Genomic DNA, 23,265 nt, shown 5'->3' on the forward strand with positions numbered 1-23,265 from the left:
TTATTTGACCCAATCGCGGATGTTGGACGGACTTAACTTAATGCAGCCTAGGTTGGTCGATCTGTTAGAGCTAAATGCATCTTAGTTTATTTGAACTCTTAGAACGTTGGACCCATCCTCTAATGCGGGTTTTATTAAAATTTTCATGTACCTACTTCCATCGATTTCCTATTAATTCAGCTCGGGGTCATGTAATGGAAAAGTCGTGTAATATATACTTATGATAAAAGAACGGAAAATGAGAACCGGATGGAAAAAATGGGGAGATATGAGCACTTTGCCTCCGAAGTTGCTTGCCTGTGATCCAAATACTTTGCCTTCCTGAGTGCTCGCTTAGGTTACAAACACTTTGCCTCCGTGGCTGTTTGCGTGGGGTCTAAGCACTTCACCTCCTACAATGTGCGGCCTAATGACAAGCACTTTACCTTTTGAGGGACAAATACTTTCACTTTTCAAGTTTCTTGCCGAGGTCCAAACACTTCAATTCTTTGGTGCTCTCCTAGGATTCAAGCACTTTGTCTCTCGATGTGCTCTCTTGGGTTACAAGCAATTTTTCTGAGATGATTGCCTGGTGTGCAAAGATTTTGCCTCCTATGTTGCTTGCCAAGGTGATGACTTTCATACTCTTTCACGGTGCTCATTGAGATGGGCTTATTTGTTTTTAGAGATGAGTTAAGATTAAAATTAAAAAGTTAAATAAAATATTATTAGAATATATTTTTTAATATTATTTTTATTTTAAAATTTGAAAAAGTTGAATTGTTTATTTTATTTTATACAGAGATTTAAAAAAATTATAATGATGAAGTGAGATGAGATGTTTCTTGAAAACAAATGAAACGTGAAAGCACTTTGCCTCTCTATAGTACTAGTCCAGGGTCGAGTACTTTATTATTTATTTGTTCAGTTGTATCCTACTAAGCTATGGGTTTCATTTTTGCATGAATTGTTAGACTATTATAGACATACATATTAAGCTTTTTTACCATTCATTTACTCAATTAAACTTAGATACATTTTTTGCATGGAAACTCAAGCATGTGCATTGCAGGTGTGATTCTAAGCTAGTATACAAATCTAGATACAAATACTTTTAAAAACAACAAAAAAAAAACCTCTCATACGAGGAGAACGAAGGGATATGGAAGTCATGGAGATCCCTCAATCTACTCCCTCCTGTGGCCAGCATGGGGTGGCCTACCTTCCCTTTACAAGGTCGACTAGATTTTTTAAAAAAATCTAGATACTCATCTTGTTTTTAGTAGATACTACATGTATGTCCCGTAGCAAAGATGCCAGAGAGCTTTCCATACGTAACATATTTACTTGTGCATATATTTATCAGTCAGTGGGTGTCGGTTAGAAGATAGTCTTTCTTTCCTTCATATATGCTAGTTGTGAGTAACGTGCAATGCACGTCTTTCTAGTGACTAATATCTACAAAATATAAAAATAATATATTTTTTTTAAATACAATTAATTAGTCAATAATTTAATATACAGGAACAGAAAAATAAATTTTAATAAGCATCATAATGATAATAAAACGTTACTGTAATATGAGTAATATAAAAATTAAAAGATTTTAGATATTTTAGCAATAGTTTTCTTAACAAAATATATGAATTGTAGAATTTAACCACATTACTCAATGATTCAGAAGTACTAAAAAAATCATTTTATCTAAATAATTTTAGTTAATTAAGAATATTATCAGATTTAAATTATATTAAAAACTCTAATTATTTATATGATTTTATTCTTTTAAAAATATTTAACAAAAATCTTTTTTTTATTTAATGATAAAATATTAATATTTTATAAATTAAAGTTGAATTTATATTTTAATTATCTATTTTAAGTTAGTTTATTTTTAATGTTTTAACCTCCATTGTTGGATCAATTCTAGAGATTCAAGATGAAGAATTGAGATTTAAAGTCTCAAATCCTAACTTTTCCACTATTTTTCCCTCTTCCCTCTCTCTCCTCCCTCTCTCCAGCCGCACGCCCTCTCCCTCTCCTTCTCCTCGGCTCCTCACAGCACCACCGGCCGCCACTACCGCACCAACACCAAGCCCAGTCACCGGCGACCTTCCTCACGCCGATCTCGTCCCCATAGACCTCTCTCTCTCTCCCCCCGTAACAACCCGTAGCCCTCTCTCTTCCTCTACACGCACGGGTTTCTTCCCGTAGCGTCGCCGTTAGCCACCCCTATAGCACCGCACCACCACCACCAGCCCGCCGATCTCGTCCCCACAGACCTCTCTCTCTCCCCCCCGCAACAGGCCGAAACCCGTAGCCCTCTCTCTTCCTCTACATGCACGGGTTTTTCCCCGTAGCGCCGCCGTTAGCCACCCCTACAGCACCGCACCACCACCACCACCAGCCTCGTCCTTCACCAATGACCCCTCCACTTCCTTATTTCCTCCAGCTGACGACTCCTAATTTGTGATTTGTGTGGAAACTTGTGTGGTGATTTTGTGGTGATTTGTGTGGTGATTTTGCAGTTATTTTGCTGTGAGAATATAGAGAGGGACGCTGATGCAGAGAGAGATGTGGATACTGTTCATTACTGTTCACGTTTATAGCGTCTTTTAAGTATAAGGGGAATATATATATATATATATATATATATATATATATATATATATATATATTGTTGAACTTATTACCTCTCCTAACTTTATATTTATTATTGAAATGGAGAGCATTTATTTACTGGATTGGGCCTGGGGGTGAGCCGGAACCTATGCTGGACTGGACTTTTAATTTGGCAGCAGGTTAAGCCGGGCTGAGCTTGGGCCAATACCTTGATCCATACATTATCTTGCGCAGGTTTCTTATTGTCGATCATCAACCTCCACTTACTTCCAAAATTCAATTGACCCCATTGCTGCTGACAAAACCGGACCCGTTCTTCTAGTTTTTTTTTTTTTTTTTTTTAACTCTCCTTTTTCGGGTTTATGAAAATGCAAGACTGATTTAAACCTTAACCATAAAATCTTTATAAAAGAGTGATACATAATCATTTCTGGCTTTTGCAAGGAGCCATTAATTCTTGATATATTGCCTGTAGCTGCAAAATTATGAGTCTTTTTAACATGAATTATGAGCTGTAAGAGATCGTAGAGTTGGTGATCAAGTGAAGCATTCCTCTTATAACATTTGACATCAAGATTGGTCTAACAGGGGCACTAATTAGGGACGGTTTGATCTAAGCTAGCTATGGTACTTCATTAATCTCTCCAATCAGGATATGAGTACTGTTATATACAGTTATAAATTGTATAAGTCCGTGTAGTCTTTTTAAAATAAAGTGAGTTTATTTTTAAAAAATTAATTTTTTTTTTATATAACTCTTATATATATTTAATCATTTATTTGAAAATAAGTATGCGGCGCTAATTAAGCACTCAATGACTTCAAATGTCATTTCATTTGTTCTAAAAATTGGCCAGAAGAAAATGACATCACGATGAGATCATGATCATCCTCACCTATTCCCTACACATTCGATACTTTGAGTTCACATAAAATAACTCATTTCCTTTAAAAGTGAGGAAACTCTTTTTCTTCCATGGATTGCTCATTGCAGCGCAGATTATGCGGTCAATCTGTTTGGCAAAAAGTCTTCGGTCGTCAGCAGATGCCCTGAATTCTCACATGTTCCTTTTACCATAAGTTTGATTATTTAATTGGTGATCTAGTAGTGCAGGCGAAAAAGCTTAATTACCATAATACTTAATTAGCATAATACTTAATTAATTTGTTTGCAGGAGATAAGTGACCACGCATTGAACGTCAATAACGCTAATAAAAATGTTAAATATATTTAAGAAAAATTTAAAAAAACTTATTTTTCTGTCGGTTATTGATACGTTGAAAATAATAAAATTTAAAATATAAAATTTGAATTTCAAAATAAAACTAATAAAATGAGTGTTGTAAGTAAAAATATAAATAAAACTAGGCTTCGTCTGGTTCATAAACACATCTCAACTTATCTCAATTTATTATTATAATTTTTTTAAATTCTAGAACAAAATATAATAAATAATTTAACTTTTTCAAATTTTAAAATAATAATAATATTAAAAAATAATATTTTAATAATATTTTATTATCTCAATTCAATTCAACTCAATTTAATATCTAAACACAATCAAAGTAGATGCAGCAACACTCTAATGCTAAAGCATCTAATTTGTGCCTTTCTATCACCATCAGCTGTAGGGCAGAAAATTTAAAGCTAACATGCATGCATAGTGCCTAAAGTCTTCGTGGTTATCCGTGAAATGTTGGGCCCCATACTTTTGTGTTCAAACTTCACATGATTTCTCTGTTGGAATTATGACCTTAGCGATTAGCAACTGACATTGTTGCGCTCTCTCTCTCTGTCTCTCTCTCTCTCTCATTCATCAAGTTTATGTTTGTGTCCCGGACACCACATGGCCGAAAGCCTGAAACGAAACTTAGACATGCATGGCCCAGCAAATTATGATAAAATGGAGAAAAAAGGTCTGGGACTGCAATATTCTGGTGTGTGTGTATATATATATATATATATATTATACGACATCGAAATCACTTGTAATTGAAGCTTTTGTACCAAGTTTACCGGCGATGATTAGGTTTTCTTGGTCGAATGTACCAATAATATTGATTAATTGACGAGAATATGTTGACCTAGCTAGTAGCTCATGCTAGTAGAGAGAATATTGAGCCTTCACTAATATTAATAAAAGAGAAGGTAGTACTGTAGAATGAATGATCGAATCTTGCAGATTGAGTTTCCAGTCCGTGAGATATATGTCTTGATCATCATCATCATCATGACCAAGATAAGGAAGAAAACTAAAAGGTGCATGGCTTAAGGCAGTGTTGCTTGCTAGCACAAGGAGATATATGGCTGCTGCATGATCAAGTCTTGTTTCAATTTGTAATTTATAAAGTGGCAAGCATTACGTTTTAGTTTCAACTTTCAATAGCCAATGGATGCATGGTGGCTAGATTCCAGCCTTCCACATGGATTGGGCCCTCAACATACCCTTTTGTTGGGCATAGGCATGTGAAATTCTGACTTATGTCCTCATTATATATTATTGTTGGCCGTTTTTCAGTTTGTAGATACTTTAAGGACTAAGACGATAGAGCACGCCAATTATTAAATAGCTATTAATTCTACCGTTGTTCACCGGCCAGCAATCGCCTTTTATAAATACCTAAACCATATGTCCCATTTTCACCAAGAACCAGAAATCTGATAATTGGTTTTGCCCTGAAAATGAGGCTGAGCAGGTTTATCCTAGCCAATGCGGCCATATACTTGATGGGGTTAATCTCAATCCTAACTCATGTCTCCCAAGCCCAAAACTCCCACCAAGATTTCGTCAATGCACACAATGCAGCTCGTGCCCGAGTTGGTGTGGGTCCAATTCATTGGAACTACACCATTGCAGCCTATGCTCAAAATTATGCGAACAAGAGGATCGGAGACTGCAACTTGGAGCATTCCATGGGACCCTATTCAGAAAACCTTGCCGGAGGCTGGAGTGGATTGACTGCAGTAGATGCGGTGAAGATGTGGGTAGATGAGAAGAAATACTACAACTATAAGAAAAACTCGTGTGTTGGCGATGAGTGTCGGCATTACACACAAATTGTGTGGCGCGACACTGTGCATCTCGGGTGTGCGAGAGTCAGGTGTAAGAGTGGAGGGATATTTGTGATTTGCGACTACGATCCTCCGGGCAACAACGATGGCCAACGTCCTTACTAAATTCAAGTTTTTACCAAGTGACTGTGTGTGTGTGTGTGTGTTTGTTAAGCAGCACATGATATATATACTATATATGTTGCTGCCCAGTAAAGTATGGTTGTCGATCGTGATTGCAGTACTACTCTATATATGTTCAAGCACGTACCACGATGTTATGATCATGATGTTTCATTAGCTGAAATTATATGTTTCTCTCTGATTTATTCGTTGTCTTTCTCTTCCGTTTTATTTCAATATGAGATGAGAGAGAACATAGCCCTGTAGCAGTCAATTTCCTCAGAAATGAAAAGGTGCCGATCGATGAATGCCAGGTTGATCGGGAAGGTGATGTCATTTTTTCTGCTGGAATATTAGCATTGGTCGATGCATGTATATATATATATGCAAAATCATCTCTTTTACTTATTCACTTTTCTATTCAAGCAAAATTCTCACGTTGACTTATGCATATTTGAGACAAAATAATAATAAAATATTATTATTTTATTATTATTAATTTTTTGCTAAAATCAATTTTTTATATATATTTTGCAATTAGCATCCACTATATACATTTGACATTAATAATACAAATGCAATAATAAAAAATATAATTTTTTATATATTATATTAAAAATATAATAAAATGAAAAATATATATATATAATATTATAATAATAAAATGAATGTGCAAGTGAAAGTTTGTTGTGTTGTTGAAGGAGAGAGAAAATGAAAGGATTGTGAGAGAGAGAGTGGGAGGAGAGATAAATAATGATTAAAATATGATTTGTAGGGTGAATAGTAGTTATCCAAATTTGGATAAGTACTGTTCATTGATAACTAAATATTTGGATATGCATAAGTCAATGTGGAGAATTTTAGGATCATATTATGCAAATATGACATTACATATGTATAGACCAATGCTAATGTTCTAAGGAAATAAATCAAAATAGGATAACTTAATTATGTTTTTTTTTTAAATCAAGTACTTCTCTCTCTCTCTCTCTCCTATATATATATATATATATAATTAGGCGCACACAATCGCACGTATAGCAACTATATGTGGTATTCATATACATTTATGAGAATCTTGAATTATAGATGCTTACTGGACAATTTAATTAGTGAGAAATAAATAGGGGTCGAGATAGTACCATTGAACACGCGTTCTTGCTTAAATATGCAAAAATATTTCAGATTTATATATATATATATATATATGCAAAGCTAGCTAGCGGCTAGACTGTTATAAAATCCTAAATCATGCATATTATATATACTTAATTCCCATTATATTCCTTAAAAACTTGCCGCGCCTTCAAAAATGGGGTTTAGCAAGTTTACTTTTATGCGAGCCCATGTGCTTCATGGGATCTCCCTAGCCTAAAAACACTACCGGCCGGCCGTAAAAAGTTGTAATGATTAGATGAAAATTTTAAAATTTATAATTTAAAAATATTTGTGTTTAAATGATATTTAAGAAGAAAATTATAAAAATATTTTAGATGAGATGAGATTCTTTCCCAAACAATCCCTTAGGTCTCGTTTGGATATAGAAATAATTTCATCTCATCTCATCATTACAATTTTATTAAATTGCCACACAAAATATAATAACCAATTCAAAATTTTTAAATCTCAAAATAATAATAATATTTTAACGATATTTTATTCAACTTTTATTTAAAACCATCTCATTTCATCTCACTATCCAAACGGGACATCGAACTTCCCACACATCATTAAAAGATTAACAAAAACACATTTTAGGTATCTATTTTTCTCTGACAATTTTTAGAGTTCGGTCAAAAACTCTATGCTGGATCTACAACCCATTTATAAAATGCAAATAATATTTGTGGGCTAATATATATTTTGTAAGGAACATTTTTGGGTATCAGAATCTGTGATATATATATATATATATATATAAATCTGTCGTACGTATAAGTTGTTGGTTAATTAAACTTTAATATTTATAAATCGTTTGTCATGTTCAACACGACATATATAGTACGTATATAATAAGTTATATTAATTGATAATAGACAAAGAATATAGGTAGATCAGAATTAAATATCCAAAGATATATATTGGAGAAAAGCCTTCATGCATCCTTATCAAAAGGGTTATGCATGATTCTGGTGTTGTACTTTTCATGGTGTTCTATGATGCATGCATGTAACGACAATATTTTATTTAAAAAAAAAAATCATTTAAGTTCAAGAATTAGGGTTTGTTAAGTGCACGTTACCGCTGCTAAGGGTTGAATTTATATCATGGTGTACGTGCATATTTTCAACTATATATAATATACAGTAGTGCTACTCCATATCTTCTTATATCTTTCCCAAAATGAACGGTATTATTTCGTCTCTCATTTTCTTCCCATTTTGTCCCTCCATTTTTCACATATCCCCTTTTTATCCCTCGGTTTTCTTTAATCTGCTCGTTGTTTTACGTTTTTGGCCCCCTGTTTACAGAAATATCCTCAGACCATTACATAAATTAACACTGGGATTTGTACAAAATAAAAGCTAAACATAATCTGTTGAAATTTCTAAAGATTCACATAAAAAAAAAAAAAAGCAAACCCATATACACGATTTGACGACAACGCGCTTAACCTACATAGGGTAGTTTGGTGGGTATGAGTAAAAAAAATCCAAACACAAACCAAACCCAAACACAATCTGTCAGATGTTGAAATTTCTACAAATTGAGTAAAAAAAGTATACCGACGTACACGAGAACAAACCAAATTAAAAAACCATCGGTAATGTGTAGATCTAAACAAGAAAATAAAAAATTCCTTAGATCTCAAAGAACCTTACACCCATACCCAATGGCTGCAATTTCCGTCGTCTCTGTTGAAGTCACGCTATTTTGTGTGATTTTCTGGAAGTTTGCAGTTGCTCTTGGTAGAAAGCTAATGGAATAGAGAAAATGGAGGAGAGATTGGGACTGAGTGACGGCAAGAGAAAAAATGAGATGGAGGCGGAACAGATGGTTTCTGAGACACAGATACACTGACAGAGGAAGAGCATGGTGGCTTTTGTTTGTGAAACCTCGGCAAGCCGGCGATGCGAGGAGAGAAGAGGTAGCGTTGTTCACTGACGGAGAGAACCTGTTAAAGACCCAGCGATGACAGAAACCCTAAAAAAAAGAGGAACAGGACAGAGATCAAGTGGAGAAGTGAACTTGAAGATCAGATTCTACGAAGTGAAGTGAAGTTGGTGTGTCGAACTCGAAACGGCGTCGTAATAGAATGGTGGAGCGTTTGGAGTGGACTTGAGGTCTGTTGTTGGGGTGAAACGATACGCATCGTTTTAATAAAGTGTGGAGTCTGTAGTGGTTTTTATAATACGCAGCGTTTTGGATTAAAAACAACACATAAATTATAACATCTTCATATTTTAAATATATATTATGTCATTATTAATATTTTACTTTCAGAAATGTATCATTTCTAAATTAAAAAATATCTAATATTTTAGAACCATAAATAAATCCTACAGTTTTTGCGAGGGTTTGAAGTTTAAACATAATTAAGTCAATTATCAAAAAGATTTTTCATTGTTATTTTTTTACCTTCGATAAAATTATTTTATTATAGTTATGACTAGAAATTAAAGAAATATGTTCAGCATAATTGAATGATATTATTATTTATTATATTTCTTGTAAAATTGAATATTTATGTTATTCATAAGAAAATTTAGCCATTTTATGAATTGAGATTTCATGACTTGTTTTAATGGATTTGTATTAAGGATTAAATACTTTACTTAATTATAATTTGGAAGTGAGAAGAGGTTAATAGTATTTAAATAATTTAAAATATCAGTATTCATTGATTTTTGTATTAAACAAAATATTTATTTGATTATTTCTATAGTATGGATTTAATTGCTTGGGATATTAGCACGTGTTTTCCTAGACATATTTAGTGAATTTTGATACTTCGCGCAAGTGATGAAATACGAAGTTAGATTCAGGAAGCATTGCATTGAAGTAAGTAATTTGATCATGAATTAAGACCATCACATCAGTTTAGATAAATTATTATAAGTTAGATTCAGGAAGCATCGCATTGAGGTAAGTAATTTGATCATGAATTAAGATCATCACATCAGTTTAGATAAATTATTATTAAAGTCAATTCTTTGATAACCACTTTTTATGTACCACGCATGTCATAATATATGCAAACATGTTATCTAGTATAGCATACGATTATATCATTTCGCATCATGTTCAGATTCATCAGTTTTAATTATGTATCTACTATGTCATGCATCTCACGTCGAACAAGATACGTAAACTTTCTTAAGTTCAAGTGTAGGATAAGATTATATTAATTTAATCAGATGTATCAATACATATTTAGAATGGATGTGCAAGAAAAATTAAAAGAGCATGACTTAAGTGATTAAGAAAAATCAAATGAATATGACTTTCAAGAATTAAAGGAAAAGTATTTGATAATGGATTGGATTGGATTGGATATCATGTCAACTATACAGGGGAAGAACAATAAAAAAATATCTTGTTAAACTTTCTCCCAGACATATTCTCGATTGACCACCACTTTCACACACAATCAAATCTGTCTCGAGAAATGAAAATTTTCCAACCAGTATCCTCAAATGTTTGTATGATTTTGGAATACTGATTTCATTTTGTAAGAGAAATGATTATAGGCAAACACTTGTAGATATTTATTTTCATAAATGATTGATTTGATAAAATCTTTTATTTAGTAATCATGTTGAGAATAGTATATATATCAAACCTAAAAATATTTACGTAAAGAATGGTGGTTATAAACTTGGAGATTTTGGATAAGCAACTCGATAAGAGATTGGCAATTGATTGATGATTTTATATATTGGTTCATTTATGTAAAGAATGGTGTTTTTAATTAGTTGTTGTTCAAAATTTGTCTTTGAAGAGCTTTTATTTAATAAATTATTACTATTGTCTACTTCTGTGAAGAGATTTTTTTTTTTTTTTTTTTTTTTTTTATAATTGTTTTTTTCCTCCAATTGGACGCTATGTACTAAGTGTATATGTTCCTTGCACGTTGCCTCTTATTAGTATATCTCTGACGTGAGAATACAAAAGCGGTGGACATCACGAAATTAGTCTAATTTAATTAGATGTCACGTATACTTAATAATAATATATAAATGAAATTAGAATTTTTTTTCATATATAATTAAACAGGATATTGTATTATATTATATAATAATATTAAAATGGATATTACACAGACATGATATGTTATATAATTTCCACAACCGGTAGTCACGAGTCACGAATCACGATGTGATCACCGCGCGCATCGCTCCTCGCTTTATGAATGAATCTATGATCAATCTGTTTCCCGAAATTGGCGGTTGGAGCTAAAGACTGACCGTTTCTGGTCTTCGTCAAGCTGCAGGAACATAATGGATTGGCCCGTGCTTTCTAGAATCTCGATGCATGCATGCACCGATTTCTAAACAGGTCAATATACTTTATCTATGACACGATATGTGAATTTAATATAATTACGATACGAAATTAACGAATTAGAATTTAATGTTAATGTGTTCAAGTTAAAATAGGTTAATTTATTAAGATATAATTTATAAACGAGTTAATAACGGATCTTTATTTAACATGAAATTAATCTATCTTGATTCATTTAAAATTTATTTAAAAAATTAAAATTTTATTATTGTTAAGTTGTAATATTGGTATTTCTTAATATACTTATGTTTTTATTATTGAGATTGTAATTTTATAGCTATGCACATATTTGTTATTGTATGGTTTGTAATATTAGTTTTATTATATGTTAAAATTTCAAAAATATTGATATATATATATATATATTTTTTAAGATGTTGTAGTTATTAATAAATATAGATTTTAATTTTTATGTAAAATTATATTAATCAGGTTAAATGAGTTATGCGTTTTAATTCAATCCATTTACATGAAACAAACAGGTTTAAATGATTCGTGTCGTGTTAACATATTTCTAATTAATTATTAAATAGGTTAAAATAAGTGACACGACACGACTCGTTATCTAAATGAGTCAGATTAGAGTTTGGCAAGTTTAGTTTAACGGGTTAGGTTCAGATTGACATATTTAATCAAATGTTCACGACACGACGACTTGACACGACACGAACATTATCTGAAAACACGATTTAAAATCACAGTACGATATATTATGAGAAAAAATACTATATACTACATGAGCGTACGTAGTTACTTTCATGAATCTCATTTTGATTAATGTACGTTAATGTGAAATTGTCTTTAATCCTTTGAATATTTTATTAAAAAATAGTTGTTAAAAAATTATGGACAATGTCACGTTAATCTATATATATACAGAGGAATAGACATGCAATATATAACAATGTTATGATAACATAAGTACTCATATTAGAGCATTGTTATTCATAAGCACCCCACACCATACACTACAATTTTTTTTAGTTTTTTATCTTTTTAAATTTTTTTTTAATTTTTTTGATTTTATTCTTTTAAAAATGATTAAATTTTTTTACTCATTATTTATATACAACATCTTTGATATAGAAAAATAAAATAACAAAAATAAATGGTATGCGGTGTGTTAGCCTTTTGAATATAATTTGTCATTATGATATAGTAGTAGTAGCAGTAGTACTGGTCCTCTGGTGGTCATGGATCATTCCCTTTTCATGTTTCGCGACGGCACTCTTTTTCATATAGGCATGGCACTATGGCAGAGTCGCAGACTAGGACAAGCGTATGGAGGTTGTAAGTATGTGAAATAACAACGGTTTGAATTTGAAACTTACATCAATTTATTTTATCTTATTATTATAATTTTTTTAAATTCACACATAAAATATAATAAATAATTTAATTTTTTTAAATCTTAAAATAATAATAATATTAAAAATAATATTTTAATAATATTTTATTCAATTCATCTAAAATCATCTTAACTCATTTATAAATCTAAACAGAAAATAGATCATGTAACACGTTACGTACTTTAATTTAGATTAGGCCCTTGAACATGGAAGGTAATCAGAATTTGATCCTAAATTCCAGGAATAATTAAAATATATATATATATATATATAATTGGAATATCTACATAAATTAATAGCCTCACAGAAGAGTTTGGTTCCGATGGACATGGCTAATTTTGTGCCAAAAAATAGGCTGTTTTTGAACTTTTTCCGTTTTCCATGGTACGTATAATTGGACACACTTTTTCAATCTCTCTGTTTTCTATGTAAGTTAATGGTTCAAATTAGCCTTTGACTACGGAATGATTTCGCTCTCATTATGTGTGGGTCTAGCTCATGTCGTTGTGAGTTTTTGTTTTAAGTTGTTTACTAAAAAATATAAAACTAATATAAGATCATTTTCTTATAATTATTTAAAATATATCCGGAAGATCATTGTTGATCTTGTTTATTAAAAAAAAATTAAATACTGGGAAAATAGTAATGAAAGATGAAGGCATCTACGAACTCGATCGGAGGGTACGTATAGATAGTCCTATCGACTTTACCAACCCTACTAAGGGCGTTTTTGAAAAAAAAAAAAAAGTTCAAAGAATTTATATTTTGATTTGAATTTTTACGGCGACGATTTTATTTATTAAGGTTTTGAAAGATTAAAACTATCTGGTTTAACTTGAATTTTAGGCTTCGTTTGTATAGTGAGATGAAATGAGATGAAATGAGATAATTTTAAATAAAAGTTGAATAAAATATTATTAAAATATTATTTTTTAATATTATTATTGTTTTAAAATTAAAAAAAGTTGAATTGTTTATTATATTTTATATAAAAATTTTAAAAAAATTATAATAATAAGATGAGATGAAACTCTTTTTACATCTAAACGGACCTTGATGTATAATCCAAATAGAGGATTTGGATTTTAAAGACACAAATCTAAAATTTTCTGATCCCCAAATCTAGTCATCGATCCATATATATATACGCGCACAAGAAGTTAATTTAACCCAACGTACATCAAAATTAATAAATGACTACCTGCATGTATGCACCACGTCCTAGCTAGAACGTATATCACGTATATATATATATATATATATATATATATAGTCATGCTTGAAATTCAGACAAGACCAGCTATTAATTAAGACCGAAATGATCTAACATGTATATGCATGCATATGGGTCACATGCATCATGTCATCATGCGCCTGTTTTTGTTATGTATCATTAATATTGTTGTTGTTATTATTATAATTACTATAATTATTAATTTTTTTTTGGATCTGAAGTTAGGTAAAAGGCTAGGGGTGTTTTGGTCTCTTTAGTTCCTTGTTATAACGTTTTACACGTACAATATTCTACTTCTGAAAATTCTAGCTGCTAGCTAGCTTTTTTTTCCAAATTCCACTGAACTTTAATTTCCACGGTAGTAACAAGCATGACATCCCTATATATACCTGTTATACATTCCTCGTGTTGCTATCAATTAATCAAGTGAGCTTGCTTTTGTTTTGCGTTGTAGTTTATTACATAACCAAACATGGCGTTCTTCAAGCTATCACGGCCAGCTCTCATTTGCCTGATCTTAGGCTTAACCCTAGTGCTACTCCCCGATTTCTCCCACGCCCAAGACTCCCCACAAGACTACCTTGACGCACACAGTGCCGCCCGTGCAGAGGTGGGCGTTCCACCTCTGACCTGGGACGACCAAGTAGCCTCGTATGCACAGAATTATGCCAATCAGCGCATTGGCGATTGCAATATGGTGCACTCCGGCGGGCCGTACGGTGAAAACATTGCATGGAGCAGCGGCAATGACCTGATGGGGACAGATGCGGTGAAGATGTGGGTGGACGAGAAATCGAACTATGACCCTAACTCCAACACGTGTGTTGGTGGGCAGTGTCTGCACTATACTCAGGTGGTGTGGCGCAACTCGGTTCGTCTCGGATGTGCTAAGGTTCAGTGCAATAATGGAGGTACATTCATTGGCTGCAACTACGACCCCCCGGGCAATTACAATGGAGAGCGGCCTTACTAGCTAGCTAGCTAGCTAGTTCTACCTGCATGTTCAACTACGTACATGATCGATCTACTATATACGTCCTATAATATTTAACGATAAATAAACTATATATATATATGCTTTAAAATTAAGAGTGAAAAAGAGTTAGAAAATGAGTGTTATGAAGTCATCTATATATATGCAATATGATCTCTATCTTTTGATGGATGGAAAATCTTCTTCTTTTAACTAGATCGGGCACATTGGAAAGATCTTCGGCTAGTTTATAACGAAGATCAGGCCGATTGTTAATTAGGTATTTTAATGCATGCAGGTTGTGACAGTTGTGTTATGAAAATATCTTAGATGGAGTTTAATTAATTTGTTCAAATCGAAGAAGTTAAGTACGTACTGATCGTGAGTATATCATTTAATCTTTAATTTCTTCCATATATACCTGTCGTAGTACGTATCATTCATTAATTGGCAGCACTGATCATGGCACAAAATTTTAGAGCCATAATATTGTCTGATCATTCATAATTTCTGGCTTAATTTGTTATGTATATATATACGCACGGGAACATTAGTAATTAATTTATAATAATGAAGTACTGCCACGAAATATGAATACAAGATATTATATATATGAGAAATGATTTGTACAAGTCCCAAATAGACAAGTCTCATACAAGCCTTTGTAAAAAAGTGTAAAAAAATCTATTATTTATTAGTGGGACCATTGTTTTATATGTATGTATGTATATATGTATATGTATATGTATATACCTATACGGAATCATAGAATTAATTACTACAAGAAAATGATATTATATACAGGATTATTGTATATTATATATATATATATATATATATATATATATATATATATATGGTTTGTATAGTGATGAGTTTCTGTATTGATCTTTTTACTTTATACTCGTACTCCTTTTATAGCCTTGCATGGAGGCGTATGTGACACTGGGCCTGATGGCCTCACGGGTACCGAATTATATACGGAATATGGATGCGTAGAAAAACCTAGCAAATACGCATGATCGATCATGTATATAATATATATTATTTCATGACGGTAATTATAAATCAAGGCCAATATTAATAAATATCACTAATAGCCAAAATCGAATAAATTATCGATTATATTATATGCTATTAGCTAGCTAGGACTTTGCTACGCCATGACTAGCTCTATCCTAGTGGAAAGAATTAAAAAGAAGAAGAAATTAAGTAGTACTACTGCTTATAGAATAAGTGATGATAATTTAATTTGGTATAAGATCTTATATATACCAAATCCGACCCACATGAGAAGGCCGGGGGGCGTACGTAATTGTAAAGGTATATATTTATAGTGGCGATTTAACTTTATGTGACTATATATAGCCCATATGTGAAAATATCTTTACGCTATATAACTTTTTGTATTTATCTAATAAATACAGAAATGTAATTTGATCGATCGTGTCGTCGTTTATGGTGTAAATTACTAAAGTTTGGTAGGATTAATGGTGCTTCAGTCACGACTTTAATTTAGTTATTAAGTACGTACACTATCTAGCTAGGTAGCTCGATAGGTTAATTCATAAGTTTTGAAGATTAATTCCGCCAATATTACTTTGAAAGTCAACATAATTTTTCACACTTTATTAATCCCTAAAAGTTTCGTTTTTTTTTTAATTATAATTAGCTACAATATCGCAAAAGTAACAGCTTATAATTGAGTGGTTGATAACAAAAATAAGGCATCTCCAGACTACGTACGTAGTTGGGAATTAGCGCAACTGTAACTGTTAGATATTACTGCTCCACAAATTCATATATATGTTGGCCACTCTACTCAGCTGGTTTAATTTGGCGCAACTCCGTACTCTGCATGTAAACACATACGTACAAGATCGACTTTATTAAGAATAGTGAATCAATTAAGCTGTACGTACCTACGCAGCCGAACATGACTTGATCACAATCGTAACTCATTCCCCCTCTTTAATTTGCCTTCGATCTTCCCTCCCGGCTATACATTTTTTCTTTTTTAGAGAATGACGGTACTCTAATTTTATTTATTGCTCTCATTTATGGTGAAGGAAAATCGTGGTTATAAATACGATATCTGTGAAGTACATATAAACTATAAAATCTAAAACCTATGCATTAAAATTATTATAATCACATAATCCAATTACACGGCCAAAAGAAAGACTCGTAACCTAAATAAAAAAACACCACAGAGAAGGAAACTTGCAAGAAAAACAAGCACACAAGAAAAGACAAGCAAATCAAGAGAAACTTACCAGGCACAAAACCTAACGAGACCCTGATCAGATAGGGCATACCCAATTTATTCATGCTGAGAAGACCCCTCAACTGAATAGGCAAAGTATAATTTTCAGACCAGTCGGAGAAGACCCCTCCCGGCTATACATGCACGTGGGAGAGATTAATTATTAGAAAGAAAGAAAAAACCCAAACAGGACTCAAGAATTTATTATCTTTTAGCATCATGACATACATTCCGTGAAAGCTCTCCATGTAATTAGCATCTTATATTTGAGAGATGAGGACCAATATGCTTCAACAAAGTACAAATGATCTTATCAAGACCCCTCAAAACCCAACTTTGCATTAAGGAATTTTCATAACAAGTATACATAATCTTATCACAGACATTCATCTCTGATCAGTATGATGAAGATTTTGTAGGACTTGCAGTTGCAGCTGAAGGAAAAATACTAGTTCTAGGAATTTCATTTAAGCTTGGATTGTGTTCTTTTCCCCAGCAAATTCTTGAGTGAGCTACTCCCAGGAAAAAAAGCCTTTTAGAGGTTCAGAAAGATACATTGTCTAGCAAGTTCTTTAGAAAAAAAGATATTCTCTTGACTTTGCGTAGTTGCAAACCAAAGTCTACATTTGAGAACCTTTTTTCATTCTAGAGCTACCTTAATCATGCAAGTCGGGACACATGTCCTATACTTGGAAAGGCTTTAATTCAGTGTGTACAAAGAGCAACGACACTAAAATGGACTTCTAATGAAAAACACCATGGTAATACAATCCGGCTTATTCTAGAGGTAGGCCAACACGAGTCATTTAATCTAAAATTGGAATTACACAAACTATGGCACAATTAGAGAACATAAGCCATAGCATTTGTATGCAAAATTTGGAACTCACAATTAAAGATTACTTACGTAAACCTACAGCATAGATTCATTTCTTGCAGGCAGATACATGACCCTAGACAACAAAAATGAAGCATAATTAAGGCTAAAAAGGCATTCTGAAACTCAAAGATTGGCTTTTGGGGGCTTTCCAACAGGGAGGGATTTCTGGGGACAATCGGCTGAGTCTTTTTGGCAAACAAGAAGTATGGACTCTGCACAAAATACCGACACCCACGGACTTAGATGAGGTATTCGAAAACCAGATACATACATGTCATGCTGGCCGCCTCACAAACCACTGGAGAGAAAGACAGAGGCCCAATGGTGAGGTGGAGGGCTTCTTGTGCTCGAAATGCAGAAGGTCTTGGCTTGTACGCCCCATATCTCTCCCTTCACTTCTGGGAAAAAATAGTCGACTTTCAGAGAAGGTGGTGGTCTTTATCCGGCGAAGTCGTACTTGCACACGCAGGTACGATCGGTAGGAGTGAAAGTGTGGGCCTAAATCCACTAAGACCTTACCTATACGGACTTTCGACTGTGGTTTTGATTGATAGAATAGAGCCCATTGGGTCATCACTGCTAGGTTGGCGGGCCTGTTATCATGGGTCTTCGGCCTTTCTTTGACAACTACTTTTTTTAATGCATACAAAGGATAGAGATATGGGTATATAGTTAAAAAGAAGTTTTGAAGATTTTTTAGAGTTTTTTTTAGATGTATTGTTATTGTGTTTTGTGAAGTTAGATAAGAATTTTTTCTTTTACTTTCTTTCAAATTTAGGCAAGTAATTGGATGAAAGGTTTAAATAGAATATGTGTTTTTTGTAGATTGAAAGATGGATGTAATGTCTATTATATGAGCATGAGTACGCATCCAGTGTCGATCTGGTTGCCTAATCTTGAAATTATAGGAGTATAATCTTAATGAAAAGTATTACGGTCACAAAAAGATTTTATAAAAATAAACTAACAAGCTGACATGATTTTATATGATTCGTTAGATCTATTTTACAGTAAAAGTGATTTTACAATACATATGAACTTATTTTTATGAAATCTTTTTGTGATTAAACCATGCATTTCTCCCAATTATCTTATATATCTCTGTTCAGTTCCATATAAGTTGATAACCAAATTATATCCGGGGATCATGGGATTAAGAAACATCTAACAGAGGATCATGAAGATTACCAGCAAATATATTAGTCAGCTTATTTAGTCAAACCAACTAATTATTCGGGATTCTATGTACATTATTTTAGGAGCTCGATCCAAACAATATTTGACAATAAAGTTTGAGAGTATAATGGATATGTGCTCAACCTCCTGGTGTACGTACAAGATAATTAATGTATTTTTCGTTAAGAAAACTCACCCTGCAAACTTTTTTTTTTTTTAGTTAAAAAAATAACATACCTTGAGTCTCATGATCTAAAAGGTTTCTTTACTTCTAAGTAATAACTTCTTATACGATAATTATTAATCGAACAGGAAATAATTGAATCGTAAATGAAATTAAGAAAAAAGTAATTAGAAAACGATAGAAAATCGCTCCAAGTCATGCCCGCGGTCATGAGATAGCTGGGATGGAACAAATGTGCATAGATAGGCACGCATGCAGCATGCAAGCTCAGATCTGCATACAAGGAATGCCTTCTGCCTATTTTTTGTTCAATTTGGGTCAATTAATACTTGGGAAGAGAGCACTCCTTGGGAAGCTTGTTTTGGAATCTCTGGTTGTCTTGGCAATAGTCATAAATCATGTGGTATTTCCTCACCCATTTGAACCACCTCCTTTGCATAGATGTTAGGGTGCTGAACTGTTCCGTGTTCCACCAATTGCTTGAACTTTCTGCCCTACAAAACCTTGCATTTCCTTTCCATATACAGGCGTCAATCTTGTAGTTCCTGAATGAAGCTATGAACGGTCCCTTTGACCAATCGATTTTGTCACGTCCCCCTCCTGTTGCCCAGCTGTCACCATTCCATATGGTGGCTTTGAGGCTCATTGGCTGCCACCTAGGATATGCCACTCCCTTGTCTGCATGGTTTCTGTACAGTCTTATGGGAATCGAGTCCACCATGAACCTATACAATTAGCTAGGGTCAGATCAGTAGTACTGCACAAGCGTCAGCTCATACATAACAAATTTCTTTACTTAATTTGGAAATAAAAAAGAATATGAAAAGACAATATTTCTGCATGCAAAGCCTTGCAGAATCAAACAGCTAGCCGCATAGAAGTTTCAACACATTTTAGGCAATGAATTGAGCAAAATGCATGGGCTTACACAATTTGGTGAAGGTTCCACAAGATTGAATAGGTATGAAAATCCTTTGTAGGATCAAACCATAGTTTAATCCTTTCTTCACGGTCGTCAAAGCCGTCGGCATAAATATTTGTTTGAATTATGTATGGTCGCCCAACCACATTGCCAAGAAACTCAAAATCTACCTCGTCACGGTTAGGTTGATCAGATGTCAGCTGCAAAACATTGCCAGATCATTTTATGATAAGGAATATATATACAATTCGAGAAGAACATAAAAAAGCAGACAAAGAGAAAAGGTCATGAGTACTTACATAATAGGCCACGACTGTGCCGGCCGAACGACCTGGTACTAGTTTAATTTGCATGTCAATTTGTCCAAAAAGAAACATCTGGTTCGTAGAAAAACCAGAACCTAGAAAAAACTTCAAGCCACATAAGTGAAAAATTGGAAGGATATTTTTTGAAAGCTCCCATGCAATTATTTGTACAAGAATAATTTCGATCTCACTGTACCTGATTCTTGGTCAAGCTTCAAGCTTCTTGTTCGACCATCAGCTGAAGTGTTTACATGGCTAGGAGACCACATAACAAAGAAATCCTTATTGAAGTCCCCCGTTGAAACTACAGATGCTATTGAAATCTGAACCATTCCCAGCGTAATAAGCCCGATGAGGGTGATCATGAGTTTCTGGTAATTGTGCATCGTTTGTTTCCGATCGAGTTCTCAATAAAATTGTGTTATGGAGGATGACAACACGTTCAAAGAAGCTATATATAGGTATTCCATGGAGAGAGAAAGAGAGAGAGAGAGAGGTAGCTAGGCCGGTTTTGATAAGAACTAAGAAGCAAGGAAAGGTTATGTTTAAGCAAGAATATCTTTAGAGGGAAGCAAAGGAATGTTTGGGCCTCTTACATATTTTGTTAAGATCAGTTCTCAATACAATCTCCCTTCTAACACCACACTAATGTCTTACTTCTCTAGGCCCGATTGCTATAATTTATGTTTAATGGGACTCATGAGCTTTAATTCCCACACCCACCAATTAAAAAAGAATTAGAAGGCTGATTAATCAATCAAAATTGCAAATATTACTGATCATGACAAGGAAGCTTAAAAATTGTATATTTAATTCAATAATTCAAATAATTATATATTGAGGGCATTGTATACCAAGCTTTATAAATTTGGATGTACCCTTAGGCCAGCTTTCTCAACGTACGAGAGAGAACCTTTTTATCTGTCATGATCTGTCAGTTAAGAAGAAAGCTTAGGAAAGTAAGAGAAACTGAGTACTAGACCGAGTTTGCATGCTTTCTTTCCTATTAATTGTGCCTTTCTTTACAGGATAACTTGGCCTTTCAAGCAGCCATCTTTTACTATTTGGCGGACTTTTAAGTTGATTCCTTCCCTCATTTTGTGGGGTACTTGTCAATTGGTTGCTTTCAATTGAGCCCCACTTCATGCAAACGTACGTTGACAGGCTGAAATAATCAAACTAATTCTTGTGGGCGGCCTTGCCTATGGCTTCTGATCTACATCCAAGCTGCTGCCATGGCCGCCTATATATATATATATATATATATATATATATATATATATATATATATATATATATATATATATATTCGGCGTTTGTTCAGCTTTAATTAATTGATTAATAGTCGATCGTTCGTTAATACAGATAAATAAATATTGGGTTTAATTTGTTAGGTACAAAACTATATATTTTACTGGTCAAGTTGTAAGTTCCAATTCTATCTTTTATTATTGGCATCGACCACCACATATATATGGAACCTACTAATCGAAATCTTCTTTTGAGAATAACTAGCTAGCTGATACCATAATAATCATCATGAGTTATGATGATGACGATGGTGGAGTATTATATATATCTTCAAACAGAAGCTGATCTGAAGTAAAGCAGGAGAAAAGGTAATTGTTTTCTGCATGAGTGGATTGACCTAAGAGGTTTTGCTAATCTTTCTTTAAGAGGCCGGAGCTGACTGCAGCTTTAATCCAACTTCTCATCATTATTCACGTACAAAATTACCAAAAACTAATTGCCACAAGAACTGCTTATAGGTAAATGGATGAAGATCAGATCGCTTAATTGGATACTGTTATATTATTCCCTTATGATTTGAACTCAAGAATACAAATCCATCTTCTGTTATGAAGTCTATATGATCAGAAACGGGAGAAAGTGCCTGACTTTTAATTACCCACTAGCATTTCATGCACCAGGCCAACTAGCTAGTATGACAAATGGGATATTTGAGCAATGTACAGAGAGAAATCATAATTGGGGGGACCCTAAGGCTGTATTTGGTTGCAAAACTCAGCTGAACTCAATCTAATTTTAAGTTAAGTTTAACATCTAAACACCTAACTCTCAAATTATTAAACTCATCTCAACTCAAAACATCTTGGGACTCACAATTTTTTTCAACTTAACACATCTAAGTGGGATCTACAACCTTTTTTAACTTTTTATAAAAAGTACTAAACTCATCTTAACATCCAAACATACTTTAAACTCAGTTTAGATGAGCCCCACATAACTCCATCCACTACTATTTATAAAGAACTCAACTCAACATCTAAACGTAGCTTAAAAATACTCAAAAAGGCGGTTTGCATGATATTCCAAACGAGGGACCACGAATTAAGGACGAACGTTTCAATGGATCCAATCAAAAGTTCTGTCTGCTCTAAACTGTGGATGCTGAATTGTATAGCTTACCAAGATGCAGTTTTCCCCTAAAATTAGTTTAGCTAAACACCACTTACTTCACAATTACACCTTTTTTAAAATATAAATAAATTTCGTGGCCTAATTTCTGGTCAGGCTCTTCCTCTCTGTAATGCTTCAGCAGATAATGGTGGTCCTTGGCATATCAATATCATCACACTCTTGCATTTGTCTCTATAGAGAGAGGGGGCAGTTGGAAACAAGTAGGTCTGGTTCTAGATCTATAAGATGCATGCTAGTTGCAGGGCTTGGGAAT

At 33.3% G+C, this 23,265-nt stretch overlaps 3 protein-coding genes across 3 annotated transcripts; 2 read left to right on the forward strand and 1 right to left on the reverse strand.

Moving 5' to 3' along the window:
- The first annotated feature begins 5,202 nt into the window (after window positions 1-5,202).
- LOC121256958 (basic form of pathogenesis-related protein 1-like) lies at window positions 5,203-5,975 on the forward strand. Its single transcript, XM_041157773.1, has one exon. It carries the CDS (start codon window positions 5,285-5,287, stop codon window positions 5,777-5,779), a length of 495 nt encoding a protein of 164 aa, XP_041013707.1. The 5' UTR covers window positions 5,203-5,284; the 3' UTR covers window positions 5,780-5,975.
- Window positions 5,976-14,290: 8,315 nt separating this feature from the next.
- LOC121256959 (pathogenesis-related protein 1A-like) lies at window positions 14,291-15,217 on the forward strand. The gene has a single exon (XM_041157774.1). The coding sequence runs from the start codon at window positions 14,337-14,339 to the stop codon at window positions 14,835-14,837; it is 501 nt and encodes a 166-aa protein (XP_041013708.1). The 5' UTR covers window positions 14,291-14,336; the 3' UTR covers window positions 14,838-15,217.
- A 4,218-nt stretch (window positions 15,218-19,435) lies between these two features.
- Window positions 19,436-21,087, reverse strand: LOC121256960 (probable xyloglucan endotransglucosylase/hydrolase protein 10). Its single transcript, XM_041157776.1, has 4 exons — window positions 20,767-21,087; window positions 20,565-20,665; window positions 20,272-20,465; window positions 19,436-20,068 (listed from the first exon to the last, which is right to left on the reverse strand). Exons 1-4 carry the CDS (start codon window positions 20,954-20,956, stop codon window positions 19,666-19,668), a joined length of 888 nt encoding a protein of 295 aa, XP_041013710.1. The 5' UTR covers window positions 20,957-21,087; the 3' UTR covers window positions 19,436-19,665.
- Window positions 21,088-23,265: the final 2,178 nt, after the last annotated feature.

The sequence above is a fragment of the Juglans microcarpa x Juglans regia genome, chromosome 3S, assembly GCF_004785595.1.
Source record: "Juglans microcarpa x Juglans regia isolate MS1-56 chromosome 3S, Jm3101_v1.0, whole genome shotgun sequence".
Classification (NCBI taxonomy): Eukaryota; Viridiplantae; Streptophyta; class Magnoliopsida; order Fagales; family Juglandaceae; genus Juglans; species Juglans microcarpa x Juglans regia.